General features: G+C 40.9%; 1 protein-coding gene and 1 long non-coding RNA gene across 3 annotated transcripts in view; one reads left to right on the top strand and one right to left on the bottom strand.

Annotated features, from left to right (window-relative positions):
- The window catches only part of rbm20 (RNA binding motif protein 20), a 56,125-nt gene extending 41,000 nt beyond the window's left edge, over positions 1 to 15,125 (bottom strand). The window contains exon 1 of the mRNA XM_010872759.4: positions 14,595 to 15,125. Coding sequence (XP_010871061.2) covers positions 14,595 to 14,728 — 134 coding nt within the window. The 5' untranslated portion in view covers positions 14,729 to 15,125. The remainder of the gene's footprint in view (positions 1 to 14,594) is intronic.
- LOC105012122 overlaps positions 1 to 17,922 on the top strand; it is a 31,761-nt gene that overhangs the window by 12,521 nt on the left and 1,318 nt on the right. Inside the window, exons 2-3 of one of the 2 annotated variants that reach the window (XR_828133.5) lie at positions 2,095 to 2,277; positions 2,965 to 4,184. This is a non-coding gene — a long non-coding RNA (uncharacterized LOC105012122). Of the gene's footprint in view, positions 1 to 2,094; positions 2,278 to 2,964; positions 4,185 to 17,922 lie in introns of those variants that run through there. The other variant, XR_828132.3, reaches the window with a different exon arrangement.

Genomic DNA, 17,922 nt, shown 5'->3' with positions numbered 1-17,922 from the left:
AACAATGCAATACATCCTTACGGTGTGTCATTCGGTAGCTTAATATGGCACAAATCACTGTCACCTGTGTTAATGTAGCCGGATCGGGTGATCGCACGCGGCCGTTCAAGCCGGGGTTGTGCTTCGGGTCTTCCCTGGAACAAAGCCCATTCGCAGACATGGAATACTGATTTAGGGGCTGATTTAGAAGGTCAAGCAACTCGACCCACCTGACTTAACGGACCTACCACAGAGAGACAACACAAACACACTCCGACGTGGCTCATCGCCGTGACTTCAGGATTAGCACACTGCCAGGCATTCGCACGCCGCGCCGTTGTGCCTCGGGGTGGCCCGCGCCACCTGCCGTGCTCTGCCAGTTCCCCTACGACCCGTCGACCCCTGCTTCTCTCTCCAGTGACACCGGATGACAAGGCGGATCAGTCTGCCCGGCGGGACGGTGGCCGTGTCACACAGGGTGCTCTGGTTTCACTAGTTTTTCGAAGACCAGGCCGTAGGAATGCTCCACGCACTCCTCCGTCCGTCCCTCGTTTCTGCCCCGCCGCGCTCGCCCTCGTGACCGGGCTCGGCGTTGGAACATCTGAATCATTCAGCACATTTATCGTGGTGCGCCCGTGGTTCTTAGTCCTGTCGTCTTCCTGTTCTCTACCTTTCACTTCCTGCATATTTCTCTCACTTCCTGTATGTCTTCCGCCCTCGCTCCCCCCTTTCTGTCGATGACGTGGGCCCGCGACCCCATCCGACCCGTGCCTTCGCTGTGGGTGTTATTTTCTTATAATAAAAATGATTGACATTTATGACTTTCAGATGTAATTAAAGCTTTAAGATGTCAAGTGAAGGGTCGTTAAACTTGATCAGAGGGCATTTTGTACCCGTCCTTAGGGCGTTCTGAATGTTGGAAAAATATTTGATCTGAGTAATTGAGGTACACCAGTGACCTAAGTTAGTGTAAATGTGTGTAAATTATAAAGCTTTTAGCTTTTCAAACTTAGAAATCAAATGCAAGAGTCTGTCTGATCGTTAAGTTAATTTAAAGTTATCATATAAACCGGGTAAGGCTTCTTCTCGGTTTTGACAAGGCTTTGGGAAAAGTTGAAAGCTCAAAGTATTTCTGTCAACTCGAACTATATGGTTATCAATGTTTGCAACTGAGGGATCAACTGTGCGGAGCGATCACTGGCGTAACTACTGGGGCCCCGTGGCGGGTGGGGGCCCTTGGCGGGTGGGGGCCGCCGTGCTTGGCCTCCATGATAAATATTTAAACATTTAGAAAAAAAACATGTTAGATGTTGACATGCAAGTGTCTGTCTGTTGCATTTGTTAGCACGTTATGTGTAAAAAGTGTAACAAAAAAATAGGAAGAGGCAAGCCACTGAAATACATCATAGACAGCGTCTTCATGGAAAGAAAAGGAGGTATATACAGTATTTTTCAGTAGGTTTCGTATGCAAACATTAAGGGTCAGAACTTCTGTTTGACCCTTGCAATCCCACTGGGAAGTACCTTCAGAAGCTGGTACATCTAACAGTTAGCAGAAGCTTAAGAAGCAACCCGCCACATGTCATACAATGCCGTCAATAAAAGCGTTCAGGGTCTTAACAGCAGTGCTTCAATCAGTTATGGGTTTGCTTGACATAACATTTGAGCATCCTTGCTGTCACGTTTTTTAATTGATACATTGAGTAAAGCTATGCCTAGACTAGGCAACTGTTTCTATCTACTGTGTCTGTGCTGAGATGGCAGACTGGTGAGAAAACATTTGGGAAGTTTTACTCCTGTGTAGCCCACATGATGCTTGCAACGCCAAGTATGTGGGTTTGAGTCCTGTGTACAAATGATTACTATCGCTACTTTGGATGAGATCATCTGTGATCAAACGTGAACCTACTGAACCTATTATCATATCTGTTTTGTTTATGCTGAGTCTGTAAAGTGTTTACTCTAGCTCTTTTATGATTTTATCACTGTCAGTGTGAGAGCAAGGGGCAGAATCCATACACAGACTGGACTTGAGGTCATCTGTTCCTTATGGTGAACGTGTGTTATTGTCTGGTGTTGATCTGACTGTTAATACTCTGTTCTATTTTAAAATAGATCCTGTGAGATCCTGTGGCAGCTGAAACCGGATATCCCACACAATGGCAATGACTCACCAATGACTCGCCAATGACCCGCCAGAACGCGCTGACCTGCCAGAGCACCGCAGTTTGGCCGTCTAAATTCGTCAGAAATGGTGGGTGTCGGTAGGTCACGTGAAAAAGGAAGGCCGTTTCCAAGGTGAGGGGATTTAGGGTGACACTCCCTCATGGCGGGTGGTCCCCCACATTGTCCAGCTATCTTTAGCAACACTATGGCAACCACTCTGCATACTGGGCACCTCTGTTGTGAAGGGGACTGCTTGCCCCCTACGCTTCATTCTAATATAATGCAATAATTCAGATAGCCCAAGGTGGGGTTCAAGTCCAACTAGGAGGTCGAGATCGAGCGGGCATGCTAGATGGTTCCAGGTGTATACAACCAATCACGTAGAGGCTGGAAGCTACGGTCAGCAGTGAGAAACGTTGCAGACAACTTGCATGAAGTTCAGCTCGTCTCAATTTTGGTCCTACCCTGTTCGCGCTCCCGGGCCGTGCTCGCATCGCCACCTTGACCCCCCCCCCCTCGCCTACCACCCGCCCCAACAGAAGCTGTAAAGATGACCCGATAAGATCTTTAGACTTGCTGGCAGCTAAATATGGAGTGATAATGACCTGGTTATAATTATTAATAATCCAAGAGATAAATTACGCCAAAGTGAAACATGACGCATAGTCCTGACCTCAATTGATATACCTGTTTTCAGTTTCTAAATAAAGCTATAATCTGACACACAAAAGACGCACATTAAAACTAACATTATGGTACGACCTTAACTCTGATGCCTGTACCATGTTCATGCCCAAAAGAAAATTCTGTTTTTCACAGGAAATGTAAAAGACGTGACGTGTCTTCTTCTAGAGGTTACCAACTGGACACTCCATCTTAACTCCTCCTCCACGACCACTGGATTGGTCGAGCAGTACAGAAGAGACCCAGAAATGTTGCTACCTTTTTGTCAGGACCAATATATGAGGGATCTCGTTTCAGCTTTCTGTGAATGCCTGCTACATTAGGTCAGGAATTGCATTGGCTGCACCCCTGGTTAGACGCGAACCCTGCAGAGAGCTGCACATTCATTAATGGGCAACTCATTGGACCTTGGCTTGCTAGCATTAGCCTGCTGCCATTGTGACGTGTGTGGCGGTTTATATTTGATACCCTGTATCCTTTCTCCTTGTAGATGTAAGTAGAGGGAGGCCTATGGGGTGAGCGCACGTGCTGCAAACTCCCTTTTCCCGTCCCTCAGCTGTTCACACACACACACACCGATAAACACACATCAGACCTATATGTGCAAACACACACAAGCAGTGCAGTGCCAGCTGCCATCTGAATTAATTCTATTTAAAAAAGCAATTTCAAGCCTGCGAGGCTGACCCCTGCTAGCCTGACCCCTGTGAGGCTGACCCCTGCAAGGCTGACTCCTGCTAGCCTTACCCCTGTTAGCCTGACCCCTGCTAGCCTGACCCCTGCTAGCCTAACCCCTGCAAGGCTGACCCCTGCGAGGCTGACCCCAGCTAACCTGACCCCTGCGAGGCTGACTCCTGCTAGCATGACCCCTGCTAGCCTGACCCCTGCGAGGCTGACCTCTGCGAGGCTGACCCCAACTAGACTGACCCCTGCTAGACTGATTTACTCCAGCTAGCCAGACCCCTTCTAGACTGATTGACTCCTGCTTGCTTGACCCCTGCTAGGCTAATCAATCCCTGCTAGCCTGACCCCTGCTAGGCTAATCAACCCCTGCTAGCCTGACCCCTGCTAGGCTAATCAACCCCTGCTAGCCTGACCCCTGTTAGGCTAATCAACCCCTGCTAGCCTGACCACTACTAGGCTGATGGACCCCTGCTAGCCTGACTCCTTCTAGTATCTAGCATCATCGTTAGCGAGCATGATACCTTTTTTGGCACATCAAATAGTTTCAACGTTTATCTGTCGAATGTACCAAGCAACACAACATCATCCGGCACAAGGAAATCCTTGTGACATGGAACCCGACAACTATGTAGTGGGAATTAAGAATAATAATTATATAAGCAAAAATATAGCCAAACAAAAAATAAAGCAATAATATACATAACACTGTACACTAGCAGCCGTTTAAAAGGAGTACTGTAAACTAGCAGCAATCTGGGTCGTAGTATTGAACATTATAGATATGGCAAGTATTGCAATAATATACATAACAAATAGATACATTTGAGTGTAGTAAGCTTATGAATGGTGGCATAGCACACTACAACTATGTAGTGAAAATTTGTAAGAGAATAATATATACAGCAAAAATATAGCAAAAAATAAAGCAATAATTAAAAAAAAATTAAGATTCAATAAAGAAATAAGCTTTTTATTTGTCTTTTCAAGTATCAAAAATATATTACAGAATGTTGTTTTCTGCTTTCAAGAGGAGCAAAACATTTCTCTCTGTCATCTAACCCATGCCATGGCATTTGATTCATCAAAATTGGCAGGCGAAAATATGACTACCTTTTCTAGTAATAGATATTAATTGATAATAAAATTAAGTGTAATTGTGTCAAAAAACACACCACACGAAAATATGTCAGGACCCTAAACCTGACTGGGAATTATGAGTCATCCTATGGATTACTAACACACACAGACACACACATACACACACACACACATCCACACACACAGAAACACACACACATCCACACACACAGACACACATAGGCTGAGCGAATGACAAATGGATAGTGGAAATAACTGAGTCTGGCCCAGTCACTCTTGTGTTATGATTTGTGCAAACACACACAAACACACATTTTAGAAATTTGTGTGAGAGGGATGGGGTTTTCCCTATCAAAATCTTTTTTTACAAACATACTTACACACATATTTTAACTTTTACTATGGGGGACACCACCCAAAGCCCACCCCCCTAAACCTAACCCCTAACCCTAACTCTAACTTTAAACCCCATATTGTAATGTTTACCTTATACCTAACCAATAAGATGAAAGCAGCCTTTCATCTTGTGGGACACATCACTCACTGGACTCACCAAAAGGACCGTTTTATTATCCCAGAGGGGATACTCACAAGTGTAATAAAGCACGGGAAGCTTGCAGTGGCAGTCACTTTGACAGACACCAAATGGCTGACCCATCACACTCTCTGAATCTAAAGGGTTCCCATGAGTGCATCGTGTGTTGAGACCGTGTGTTGAGACCGTGTGTTGAGACCGTGTGTTGAGACCGCGTGTTGAGACCGTGTGTTGAGACCGTGTGTTGTCTCAAACCTTAACCTTGGTACGCTACCTAATTTATAATCAAACGCTGTATTCAATGTCACATCAGATTCACAGACAGACCCACAGATACCTACCCTCACCGTTGTCCAATTTGACCTAAACAAACAGCACGTTTAATCATAGATGATATGTAATATTGTTGCCAATCTGGCCTTGTGTGTTTCCTGTGCGAGTAAAATATTTTGCAGTAAGTGTGTGCTGGGTGACAACGCCCCCCCCCCCCTCCCCCACCTGGGTTCTGAACTAGACCTGTATTCTAGCAATGTCGACTCACCCAACACATCAAACAATCACTTAAGCCCCATTTAAATCCTCTTGTTCTCAACAAAGTTCCAGAAACTAAGTACTGTTAAGTCTGCGCACTCCACACCTTTACAATCTGATTCCCCATGACACAATATGAAGTCCTACCATTTAAATAGAAACTGTAGGAAGGATATCCTTCCCCCTCTACACCTCCAGAGAAACATTTTTACAATAGAAAATCGTAAACATTATCCAGGGCAGAATACACCATCCTGGGTCTCATTTCAATCTGCATCGCTAAAGATTGCCTCTACAGCTTCCTTTGAAATCTAAAGACAACAGGTTTCTTCGCTTGCTGAGACCTCACTCACAGTCGTCGTACCTTTTGAAAATGTACCAGCAAGCTATGGAACAATTAAAGTTCCTGTTTCATCTCTCTAGTGGACACTGGGTGAGGGGCGTGCACCAGTGGGAGGGACCCAAGCAGAGGCGGGCCTGTACCCCATAGATTAGACCACAGAACTGTCAATCAAACACTGCTCCTATGAAGACGTTCATGCACCCCAGCTGAATGTCAAAGCAACTGAGACTACGGTCTAACATCGCTGCTGAACCAAATACAGATGTCATATTTTGTTTGTATATTTTGTACGCCTTGTTATTCGCTTCTGTTCATTTTGTTTTACCAGAGGCAACTCAGCGGCGAGGGCCGAGTTACAGTGTTAGCCTGGAGCAATGAATCAATCAATAAATCGATCAATAAATCAATCATGTTTTATTCATGGAGCCCCTTTTTATACTTGGTTTAACTACATGGTAGGGAGCCAAGCCGTTTTATGAAGATGGCATGGCACTGCGGCAGTATGGTCATAAAAGACGATATATTTGTCTGGTTCTCCAAGCATAACCATGTGCTTCTCAGCTAGACAGGTGTTGAAGACCTGAGACCAACAGCAATAGTCTTGCATTTTATATTCTCCTAATTTGCAGGGTTAGTGTCGATCCTATTTCGGGTTCCAGGCGATTCGGGAGGTGCACTGAAATTCCAATCCCAAATTCAATTCTATTTCAGACTTTGCAATGAGGATAATAATGGATCCAGTACTGGTGGCCCCAATCCTAAGAGCATAAATGGAACACATCTCACCTCCTAGAATGACTCTGTTTCTGAACACACACACACATTTATCCCTGCGAATGGACAAATATGGGTACACACACTCTTTACATATTTATGCCAATTATTATTATTATCTATTGTTCAATTTTATGTCATTTGCATGTACGCTTTGACCTGTGCATGCAACTAATAAATACTTGAAACACGAAACTAAAACTTTATGTTCCTAGCCACAAGCCTGTTCCAACAACATCAATCATTAATCTATCAAACTATATTAGCAGGTTAGAATGTCTCCAGAGCCCCAGTCATCTAATAAACCTTATTTAATTTATGCACTTTTAGACAGAGCAGGTCACAGTGGCAGCGTGGGAGAACACACGTTTCTGTAAACATGGTGAAACAACACGGGAGAACACATGTTTCTGTAAACATGGTTGAAACAACATGGGAGAACACATGTTTCTGTAAACATGGTTGAAACAACATGGGAGAACACATGTTTCTGTAAACATGGTTGAAACAACACGGGAGAACACATGTTTCTGTAAACATGGTTGAAACAACACGGGAGAACACATGTTTCTGTAAACATGGTTGAAACAACACGGGAGAACACATGTTTCTGTAAACATGGTTGAAACAACACGGGAGAACACATGTTTCTGTAAACATGGTTGAAACAACACGGAAGAACACATGTTTCTGTAAACATGGTTGAAACAACACGGGAGAACACATGTTTCTGTAAACATGGTTGAAACAACACGGGAGAACACATGTTTCTGTAAACATGGTTGAAACAACACGGGAGAACACATGTTTCTGTAAACATGGTTGAAACAACACGGGAGAACACGTTTCTGTAAACATGGTTGAAACAACACGGGAGAACACATGTTTCTGTAAACATGGTTGAAACAACACGGGGGAACACATGTTTCTGTAAACATGGTTGAAACAACACGGGAGGACACAAATGTTTCCGGATGCACGGTGGTCAGTCTGGTAAGTAACGTCATGGTCAAGGAGCTTCAGCGACTCAGTGCTACAGACCTCTCAGCCATTTAACAGGAAGACTAGCCCAGTTGCTGCCGTGCGTCACCACGGCAATGAACACATGGTCACTGTCCAGGCTTGGAGAGGGAGGAGGGGAGGAGAAGGGAGGGAAGGTGGAGGAGGAAGGGGTGTTGCCGTTCAACTTCTGGGCAATAAAATTAGCCAGGTCTGTTTGCACTATCCTTCCATCTGACCATAGGATCAAGCAGTGTGTGTGCATGTGTGTGTGTGTGTGTGTGTGTGTGGGTGCGCGTGTGTGTGTGCGTGTGTGTGGTGGTTGAGCAGACACAGGTAAGAGCCGGCATCGAGGCAGTTACATTTATTGTTTTTCTATACTCTTATTCCACCTGGAAACTTGACTGGGGACACATTTACTATTTTTCAGGGATGTGATCCAGCAACATGTTGGTTTCAGGTCATGTGCTTTAACCCCGTACTGCCATAAAATCGACAAGATCGTGATGCATATTCTAACTGTTATTTTCTAAATCCGACATTACTGGATTACTGGGTAAACTGTTGACTTTCACCAAAACACACAGAAGCCTGAAAACACCTTTCTTCCCCTGAATGAACCATTAAAAAGGCTCCTGTTATTTTAACTTGGGGTCCCCTGAAGCTGTGGTTCCCAGGCAATGAGGCAGCACAAGGTGCTGGCTGGGTGGGGCGAGGGAGAGGTCCCCCCCGAGATATGCAATATGAAACTGTAACAGAGATACAAAAAAGTTTATTGTCATTCTTCAGAGACAGCTAGAACGAGTGTTTAGCTACACTTAGTCATTAAACTAAGTCTAATGGTCCAGGGATCCTTAACTACAATACCACAACACAGCAAGAAATCCACACCAACAACAATATTAAATGCGACATTCGCTAAATACATTTTCTGTGGTGTTTTTTGTCTCATATCAGTTCTGAGAAAGACAGTTCTAAGTGGGACTGTATGTTCAACGGTCTGATTTAGACAAGGCAGGTGAGTTAGAGACAGAGGAAGACAAGAAGAGACAGGGGGGAAACAGAGGGAAAGAAAGTCAAAAAGAAAGAGAGAGCAAACTTAGTGGTTGAACTAGAATGGTCTGAGGTTAACGTCAGTTCTACCTAAGGGGAGAGTTCAGAGGTTACTTCCCCAAAGTTGACAAGCTGGACAGTGTGATATAATGCAAGCAGCTGGGAAAGGGGGGGGGGTGAAAGACAGGCACATCATAAAGAAGGAAAGATGAGAGAGAGGAATATGGGGAGAAAGGTACGTGTGATGGGGATGAAAGAGAAATTGATTTAACAGAGAAACAAGAGAGAGAGAGAGAGAGAGAGAGAGAGAGAGAGAGAGAGAGAGAGAGAGAGAGAGAGAGAACAATGTTATACTTGTGAAAAACATTTTGTGGAAAACGGGAGATTAACCAAAAAAATTTGAAGAACATTAGTCGGAGGGAGAAAGAGCGTGCTTTAGAACCAATGGATAAATATGAGTAAATAAACTGCAGTGCTGTGCAATTTTATGCTAGATAAAGTATGGTTACTGTGCTACGTGATGTTATGCTAAGATCACTTAGGTGTAAAGCCTTTACATATCACAAGGAGCCACAAGAACGGGTGTTTCCTTCATGTTAAGTCAGAGAACCTGTGGCCTGTAGCTTTATGACACACAGGCGTAACAGGTGTTCTGAAGCCTGCAAGACTTAGTTACATCAATACTTATTTGACTCAACATGGTCTTGCGAGAGGACACCCCACGGTTTACTGGTGGGGATTACACTTCATGAAAGTTATGAACGGTATGTGGATGTGGAGGAGTAAGTCAGTGTTCACCTAAATTAATATAAGAAAATCCAATCGTTTTTTTTTAACTTTTTTATGGGTAGTATTGGATGAATTTCTTCCAGATCAACGTACGTAACCTGTTTGTGTACATTTCTACCATACACAGAAAATTAAAAAAATATATCAATGAATTATTTAATTAATTTAGTACTTCAGAAGATATATTATTTGACAGGATATATGGGAACATATAGATTTTTTTTCCCCTTCCTTTGAGCACTATAAAAACAATTATAATCCCAGACACTGAAAACACAAAGCAATAATATACATAATCCACAGAAACTGGTTAATGTCATTTTTCATAAATATAACTGTGGTTACAATGCAGTCATTTTCTTTTTTTTTTTTTTTTTGTACAGGGATAAGAACAGACTGCCATCCATGCACAAATATTCATTAGTAATTTTCCCTAAATTATCCATCTAAGCATAAAAGAAATATACAATGATGAGTATAGGCTACAGACTTGGTGGTATTACCCTGCGTCATTTTTAACTGAATGGCACAAAACCCCTACAAACAATGTCACATGTCAGGGACGGGGCTCTGCATATACATAAATTCTTGCTATTTTAAAATAGAATGAGAGGACAGGCAAGCCATACAAGGACTGTTCTAACCTTTCACTTCCTAGCTCAGCAACACACACAAACATGGCTGCTTAATCCTACACCTCTCTGTACACACACACACTCACACACACACAGGCATGCACGTATACACACAAGCATGCACGTATACACACAAACATGCACTGGCGTGCGCACACACAAACACATAAACATTGAAATCATTGGACTAACAAATTGAAAAACACTTAAACACACATTAAAGAAATGTATACCGTTCCCAGTCAAATCATTAACTCTTAGGACTCGTAAAAAAGAGGTATAAATGCAAAGATTTACTCAAAACATAACAAATAGGCCTAGTACAATTATACATTTAAACGTCAAGAAAAATCCCCTAACAGTATCTTAACAGGACTATTCAATTAATAAAAATTAATTACAATAACAGAAAATGAAGGTACGCTTTAAGGAAATACAGCTCCGGATAAAATTAAGAGACCACTGCATTTTTTCTTTCCTTTCCAAAAAAGTCCAAAAAGAAGGTTTTGAGTGAGGAACAAAAGGGTTAAAAGTAAGATACCACTGCAAATTGAACGCTTCTGTTGTTCACTCAAAACTTTACTTTTCAACCTTTTCAGAAAGGAAAGAAAAAAGTGCAGTGGTCTCTAAATATTTTCCGGAGCTGTATGCACTTAACAAAAATAATTGGGAGTTGACCCATGCTGAATGGCATTTGCTTAGCTTAACTGACTTCTCTAAAATGTATAGCGAATCACTGTGCATCTTACATTGTGCTGTAAAACATATATTTTTTTTTTAACTATCTCATCATCAGGTCGACCTAAAGTCTGTTTTTTTCAAAATCAGGTACACTTGTGCCTTTACTGGTTTACTGGTTTACATGGTAATATTTACCAAAGTTTACTGAATTTGTATGACATTAATTTTCATATTAACAGACTAATATAGTGCTTGGGCTTTTACCTTCATTTACCTGTACAAAGATGCATATATAGTGAATTAATTCAGGAAAACTACTGGGGAACGATTTTTATTAAGTTAAAACTACTTTATAGTCAACTTTAACGTTTAGTATCAAATCTACTCGCAAGACAAAAACGCCTGCATTACTATGCACAGCTCTAATTATAAAATAATAATAATTTCAGTCCACTTGATGTGACAAACTATTATTTCATGAGTAAAATTGCATCAATGATTAGCCAATATGATAAATGTGCTAATATGTTGTTAGTCAACAAGTAACTCAAGCTTAATTTTGCGTAGAGAAGAGAGATAATAACTTAAATTACACTGATGCTGCTAAACTTTATACACCTAAAAATAAGCATGGTATTGGAAATGACATACGTGCACTGAATGTGATTACTTTAGCAAATGTGCCTCCATAAGGAGAGGCTATAATATATTATGTTTTATTGACATTGACTTTTTAAATGTTTATTTTTATGTCAAATAATACTTGCTTGGTTGCTATATCATTTGTATAATTGAGAATATAAGAAGGGTTTGAACATTATAATTACACAGAAGCATGTGTTCTAGTGAGAATATAACAAAGTAATAGAACAAACATACATAGAAATATAAAATCCAATTATATTTAATTTCACCGTGGAGTGATACATTTATATATTTTGTTACCCTTTCCTAAAGTCCTCTTCTTAACATTATCTATGATACATATTGTTAAATATAAGTGTAAAGATGGCTAACTGGTTTAATGTACAAATAAAAGTATCCATAGCCTGAGAGAGGATAAAGCTTGTAAATGCTAAAGTCCATAGTGGTAAGAATTATATTATTGATTTATTTTAAAACGAATACATTGCTTGATTTTCTAAACTACCTAATGTCTCACTTTTATCTCATTACAAGTTCTTAGTACAAAGCCTCAGATCACAGTTATGGAAAGAATCAAGGTGTTTTATTGGCTTTTGTTTGATCCTTTGGGTTGGGTTAAGGGATTTCTTTACCTATGTAATCTCTTTTCAGTTTAATCCAATTCCACATTAGAATAATAACAAAACAATAAAGGCATAGTAACTTTAAAACAAAATGTATGTTTTAGGAAACAAATACGTGGAATAAGAAATAATACATTATTTTAACATGTTGGCATTATTTTTAACTATGGAACATTTAGTAATTTTAACATAATATTCAGTTGTCTTTAGTTTTCCTGTCTTTAGTTTTCCTGTAGAGCAGTCTATTTTACTAAGAGCACAGAACTTATTTTGTTTCAATTATGAGTGCATGTTTGAGACTGAGCTACTACTAAATTGAATAGAATTTTGAATTGAATTTTGTCATAATGTAATTATTGACAGTCTTCATCCATTTAGTATAATATAAACCTTTTAGTTCTACAAATACCCCAATTCAGGTTGTTAAATTATGGAAAAAAACAACAACATTCAAATCAATGAGGTATCAGAATTTTAAAGCCCCTACACTACAGAATCCAATTTTTGCAGACCTTCTAGTCTCAAGCTCTTCAGTTCTAGTTTAAATTTCTTGGCTTTTCAGCACTGCTTGTTTCCATGACAGACCTTGGTTTATACCATTTCCTCAGCAGAAGGAAGCTCTACTGCCCACCCATGGGGGAATATACATTGACCATTATTTACCTGTGAGCTTCTCTACAGGTCTGAGTCACAGAGACATGAATGACATGCATAAACATGGTAGGTTATTGATCTCACCCCTTTCCACTCAATCTACCCCATCCAATGGTTTTCACAGGACTGAAACTGAAGCGGTTTTTTTTCACCTCTTCTTTCCGCAGGAGGATGCAGGTTGTCTGAAATATATCTAATTCATATCTGACCTTCCAACCATTCAACTGCAGTATGGCTTGGTAGAATATTGTTCAGAAATTAGGTGAAAGAAAATATTAATGATTGCCAGCCTGCCTTGAAGAAATAAATGTTTCATTTTTGTATTGATATGCATGGGAAGACATATTAGACTAGTACATAACCTCCCATTCCATGTCTGCTAGGACACATACCATATCTAATAAACCAGTACTTTATGCTATAACACATAGCATATCTAATAAACCGGTACTGTATGCTATAACACATACCATATCTAATAAACCGATACTTCATCCTATAACACATACCATATCTAATAAACCAGTATTATATGCTATAACACATGCCATATCTAATAAACCGGTACTTCATGATATAGCACATACCATATCTAATAAACCGGTAATGTATGCTATAACACATGCCATATCTAATAAACCAGTACTTTATGCTATAACACATACCATATCTAATAAACCAGTACTTTGTGCTATTACACATACCATAATTAAAAAAACAGTACTGTACACTATAACACATACCATATCTAATAAACCAGTACTATATGCTATAGCATATACCTATATCTAATAAATGGCTACTGTATTCTATGTCACATACCACATCTAAAAAAACGGTACTTTATGCTATAACACGTACCATATCTAATAAACCAGTACTTTGTGCTATTACACATACCATAACTAATAAACCAGTACTGTACGCTATAACACATACCATATCTAATAAATCAGTACTTTATGCTATAATACATACCATTGCCAATAAACCGGTACTGTATGCTATAGCACATACCATATCTAATAAATGGCTACTGTATTCTACGACACATACCATATCTAATAAACTGGTACTTTATGCTATAACACATATCATATCTAATAAACTGGTACTTTATGCTATTACACATACCATATTTAATAGGCCAGTACTTTATGCTATAACACATACACTATCTAATAAACGGCTGCTGTATTCTATGACACATACCATATCTAATAAACTGGTACTGTATGCTATAACACATACCATATCAAATAATCTATTAGGCATATGCATAACTAATGCTATAGCACATACCACATCTAATAGGCCGCAACTTTACTCTATAACACATACCTAATAAACCGGTACTTTATGCTATAACACATACCATATCAAATAAATGGCTACTGTATTCTATAACACATACCATATCTTATAAACCGGTACTGTATGCTATAACACATACAATATCTAATAAACCGGTACTGTATGCTATAACACATACCATATCTAATAAACTGGTACTGTATGCTATAACACATACAATATCTAATAAACTGGTACTGTACGCTATAACACATACCATATCTAATAAACCGGTACTGTATGCTATAACACATGCCATATCTAATAAACCGGTACTTTATGCGATAACACATACCATATCTAATAAACCAGTACTGTATGCTATAACAGCATTAGTATATTTATTTGCAGCAATAGTCCTCTCTTACCTCTCAAAGTGTTGGTTGGGCATCTTGGCTCCCATATATCCTCCTTGGCCTTTTCCAGACATTTTAACAGTTTGCCCGTTCTTAACACCTTCTATGTGTGCCTCAAAGAGAGCTTTGTCCCAGGCCTGTTGCATGGCCAAACGGGATGGCTGTTCCTTTTAAACACTCTACACACGTGTGCCCCAAAAGTTGTGTATGTACCAGTCCCCCACTGTTTTTAGAAAACAAAAATCCTTCGGAGCAACTTTCTCCCTCTTCCTCACTCTCTCTCCCTCTCTACCCCGGAGAAGTTGGTGGACACTGTAGCCTTGGTGCTGCTGATTGGTTCGGCTCGGCGGGAACTTTCCTCCCTCTCTCTTCCCCTCTGGTTCTCTTTGCTGCTTCTTCTGATAGACAGCAGCAATTTGCCAGTGAAGCCACCACCCCCCCCGCCACTCTCTTCCTCTCTCTTCCCTGCTTCCCTGCTTCCCTTTCCCACCTTCTTGTTCTGCCCAGTGACAGAGAATACCCAGGGACTGATGGTGTTACACTGGGGGCGACCACCGTTGAATGAACCGCTAGGGGAACTGCCAGAGGTGGGGAGAAGCGGTGCTTCAGGGGAAGGGTGGGGGTTGGGGCGACCCGTTTACTTGACCAATCGGGTGTCCCTACCTGCTGGGCCAGTGGCTATGGTGTGTGTGTGTATGTGTTTGTGTGTGTGTGCGTGTTTGCATTGATGTGTGCGTTCGTGTGTGTGTGTGTGCGCATGTGTGTGTGTGTGTGCGTTCGTGTGTGTGCAAGTGTGCACGTGCACGGGTATGTGTGTGTGTGTGTGTGTGTGTTTAAGAGACATGGGAAGAATCTTCCCCACATCCCACTGGTGATTATCACCTCTTGCTCTCCAAGACACACATGCGCAAACACACTTTCTCTTACACACACACTCTCTCATTCTCTCTTACACACACACTCATTCTCTCTTACACACACACTCTCTCATTCTTTCTTACACACACACTCTCTCATTCTCTCTTACACACACACTCTTTCATTCTTTCTTACACACACACTCTCTCATTCTCTTTTACACACACACTCTCTCACACACACAAAACAAGTTAGGATGGACTAGCATTGAGGGATTAGTTCCAACACAAAATCGTATTTTACCTAAACTGCACACTACCGCCTAAACGCCTCTCCCAGTGAGTTTCAGCTCTCTCGTTAGGAATGGTGTTCAGCTCTATCATTGGGTGTGTTGTTCAGTATTCTCTGTAAAGCAGTGTTCTGCAACCTCAGTTGGAACAGTGTTCAGCTCTCTCATTGGGATCGGTGTTCAGCTCTCTCATTAGGAGCAGTGTTTAGCTCTCTCATTGGGATCAGTGTTCAGCTACCTGCATGGAAATTGTGTTCAGCTCTCTTAATTGAAGCAGTGTTTAGCTCTCTCATTGGAATCAGTTATTAGCTCTCTCATTGGAAGCACAGTTAATTTCCCTAATTGAGAGCAATGTTCAGTTTTCTAATTGGGAGTGGAGTTCAACTCTCTCTCAGTAGGAACGGAGTTCATCTCTCTAATTTGGAGCAGTGTTCAGTTTTATAATTGGAAGCAGTGTTTAGCTCTTTATTTGGGAGCGGTGTTGATCTCTTTCAGTAGCAGTGATGTTAAGCTGTCTCACTGGATGTAATGTTCTCTATTTGGGATTGGTGTTCAATTCTCTCAGTGGGATCAGTGTTCAGCTCTCTAATTGGGAGCGGTGTTCAGCGCTCTCAGTGGGAGCAGAGTTAATCTCTCCAGTTGGGAGCAGTGTTCAGTTTTCTAATTTGAAGCAGTGTTCAGCTCTTTAATTGAGAGCAGTGTTCTAATTTGAAGCACAGGTCAGGTCTTTAATTGGGAGCAGAGTTCAGTTCTTCAATTGGGAGCAGTGTTCAAGTCTTTAATTGGGAGCAGTGTTCAGGTCTTTAATTGGGAGCAGTGTTCAGGGACAGAAATGGGAATAAGGTGTCTCATCAGTCACCCAGTAGTTGACTGGGACAAATTTAGCAGCTGAAGCAATATGTGTGTGTGTGTGTGGGTGTATATACATCATATGGACGTACATATAGGTGTGTATGTGTGTGTGTGCGTGTGTTTGTGGCTGCTACCAGTGTCAGATTATTGAAATTTTGTGGTAGCCGTCTGTCTGGAGTTACACCTCTATGCCTGGGCCAGAAGTCCTGGGACCCCTTTCAACCATAAATCACTCCAGTCGAAGAACAGTACTGAGTGAAAGAGCCAGCAACTTCCCTCTCCACTGGCTCACGTTACTTAGATCTTCTGTAGTGGTAGACGCATCTGTCATAATCTGCCGTTTCAACAGCCTTACCCATAAAACATCATTAAATAAACTGCTATTTTCTGAAGGGTGGGTTGTTTCAATTGGCCCAGGGGTTGGTGGGTATTTTAAAGCCTCTAGCTACTACTTAAATAAGATGATTCTTGAGAATAAATGGGTTTATAGTATACCCTATAATTGAAACAGAACAGACTCTGTGTCTTTATTTGATCCTTATGTTGTTGAATAAGTGAAAGCATAATAGTTCTTTTAAATGTCAACACTACTGTTGTTTGCTCCTTGGGGTTTAAGGCCGGGTGTTTCTGTAAAAGCACTTTGTGACAACTGCTGTTGTAAAAAGGGCTTTATAAATACATTTGATTGATTGATTGAAATGTCTATATTAAAACACCTTACTTAATTTTCTCTAACAACGTATTAACATCTACGAAAATGACAATTAATTAAGATTCACATTTCATAATACTTGTTCCTGCGAAGTATGTTTCTGTTTCAAATGAAGACACGCCATCTGTATGAAATGTTGCAGACTGCGCCTTGGCAAATGTGCATAGGATTTAGTAAACCGTTATTTAGAAGCATAATATTTTGAGTAGACAGCATGGACTATCCAAAGGACTGAGTGATGAGTGAGATTGTCAACAGCAGTCAGATAACAACCCCATGGCCTGGCACAACTAATGCAAAACGCAGAGCTTGAATCGGCCTGGTGCAGTAACTCCAAGAATACTGGATCCAAGATTTCACTCCTGCACCAAAATAGGAAAATTAGTACCAGCACCTTTTTCATTTCACTTCAAGCACGACCCAAATTACCCGCATAGGGGTGTGCGATGACCACTTACTTTCGGTTGGTTTATTCAGGAAAATTGTTAAAAAATAGGAAATCATAATATTATAACTGGCAACCCAAAAAGCAAGCCTTTTATCAGAGTAGAGGGTACAGTTACCTTGCTGTTCTGGTTGACAGAAATAGTTGTGTAAAGCACAACAGTGTCTTTCAAAAGTCCAACAAT

This window comes from Esox lucius, chromosome 9 (genome assembly GCF_011004845.1).
Source record: "Esox lucius isolate fEsoLuc1 chromosome 9, fEsoLuc1.pri, whole genome shotgun sequence".
NCBI classification, from domain to species: domain Eukaryota; kingdom Metazoa; phylum Chordata; class Actinopteri; order Esociformes; family Esocidae; genus Esox; species Esox lucius.
This window is presented reverse-complemented; position numbering and strand designations above follow the sequence as displayed.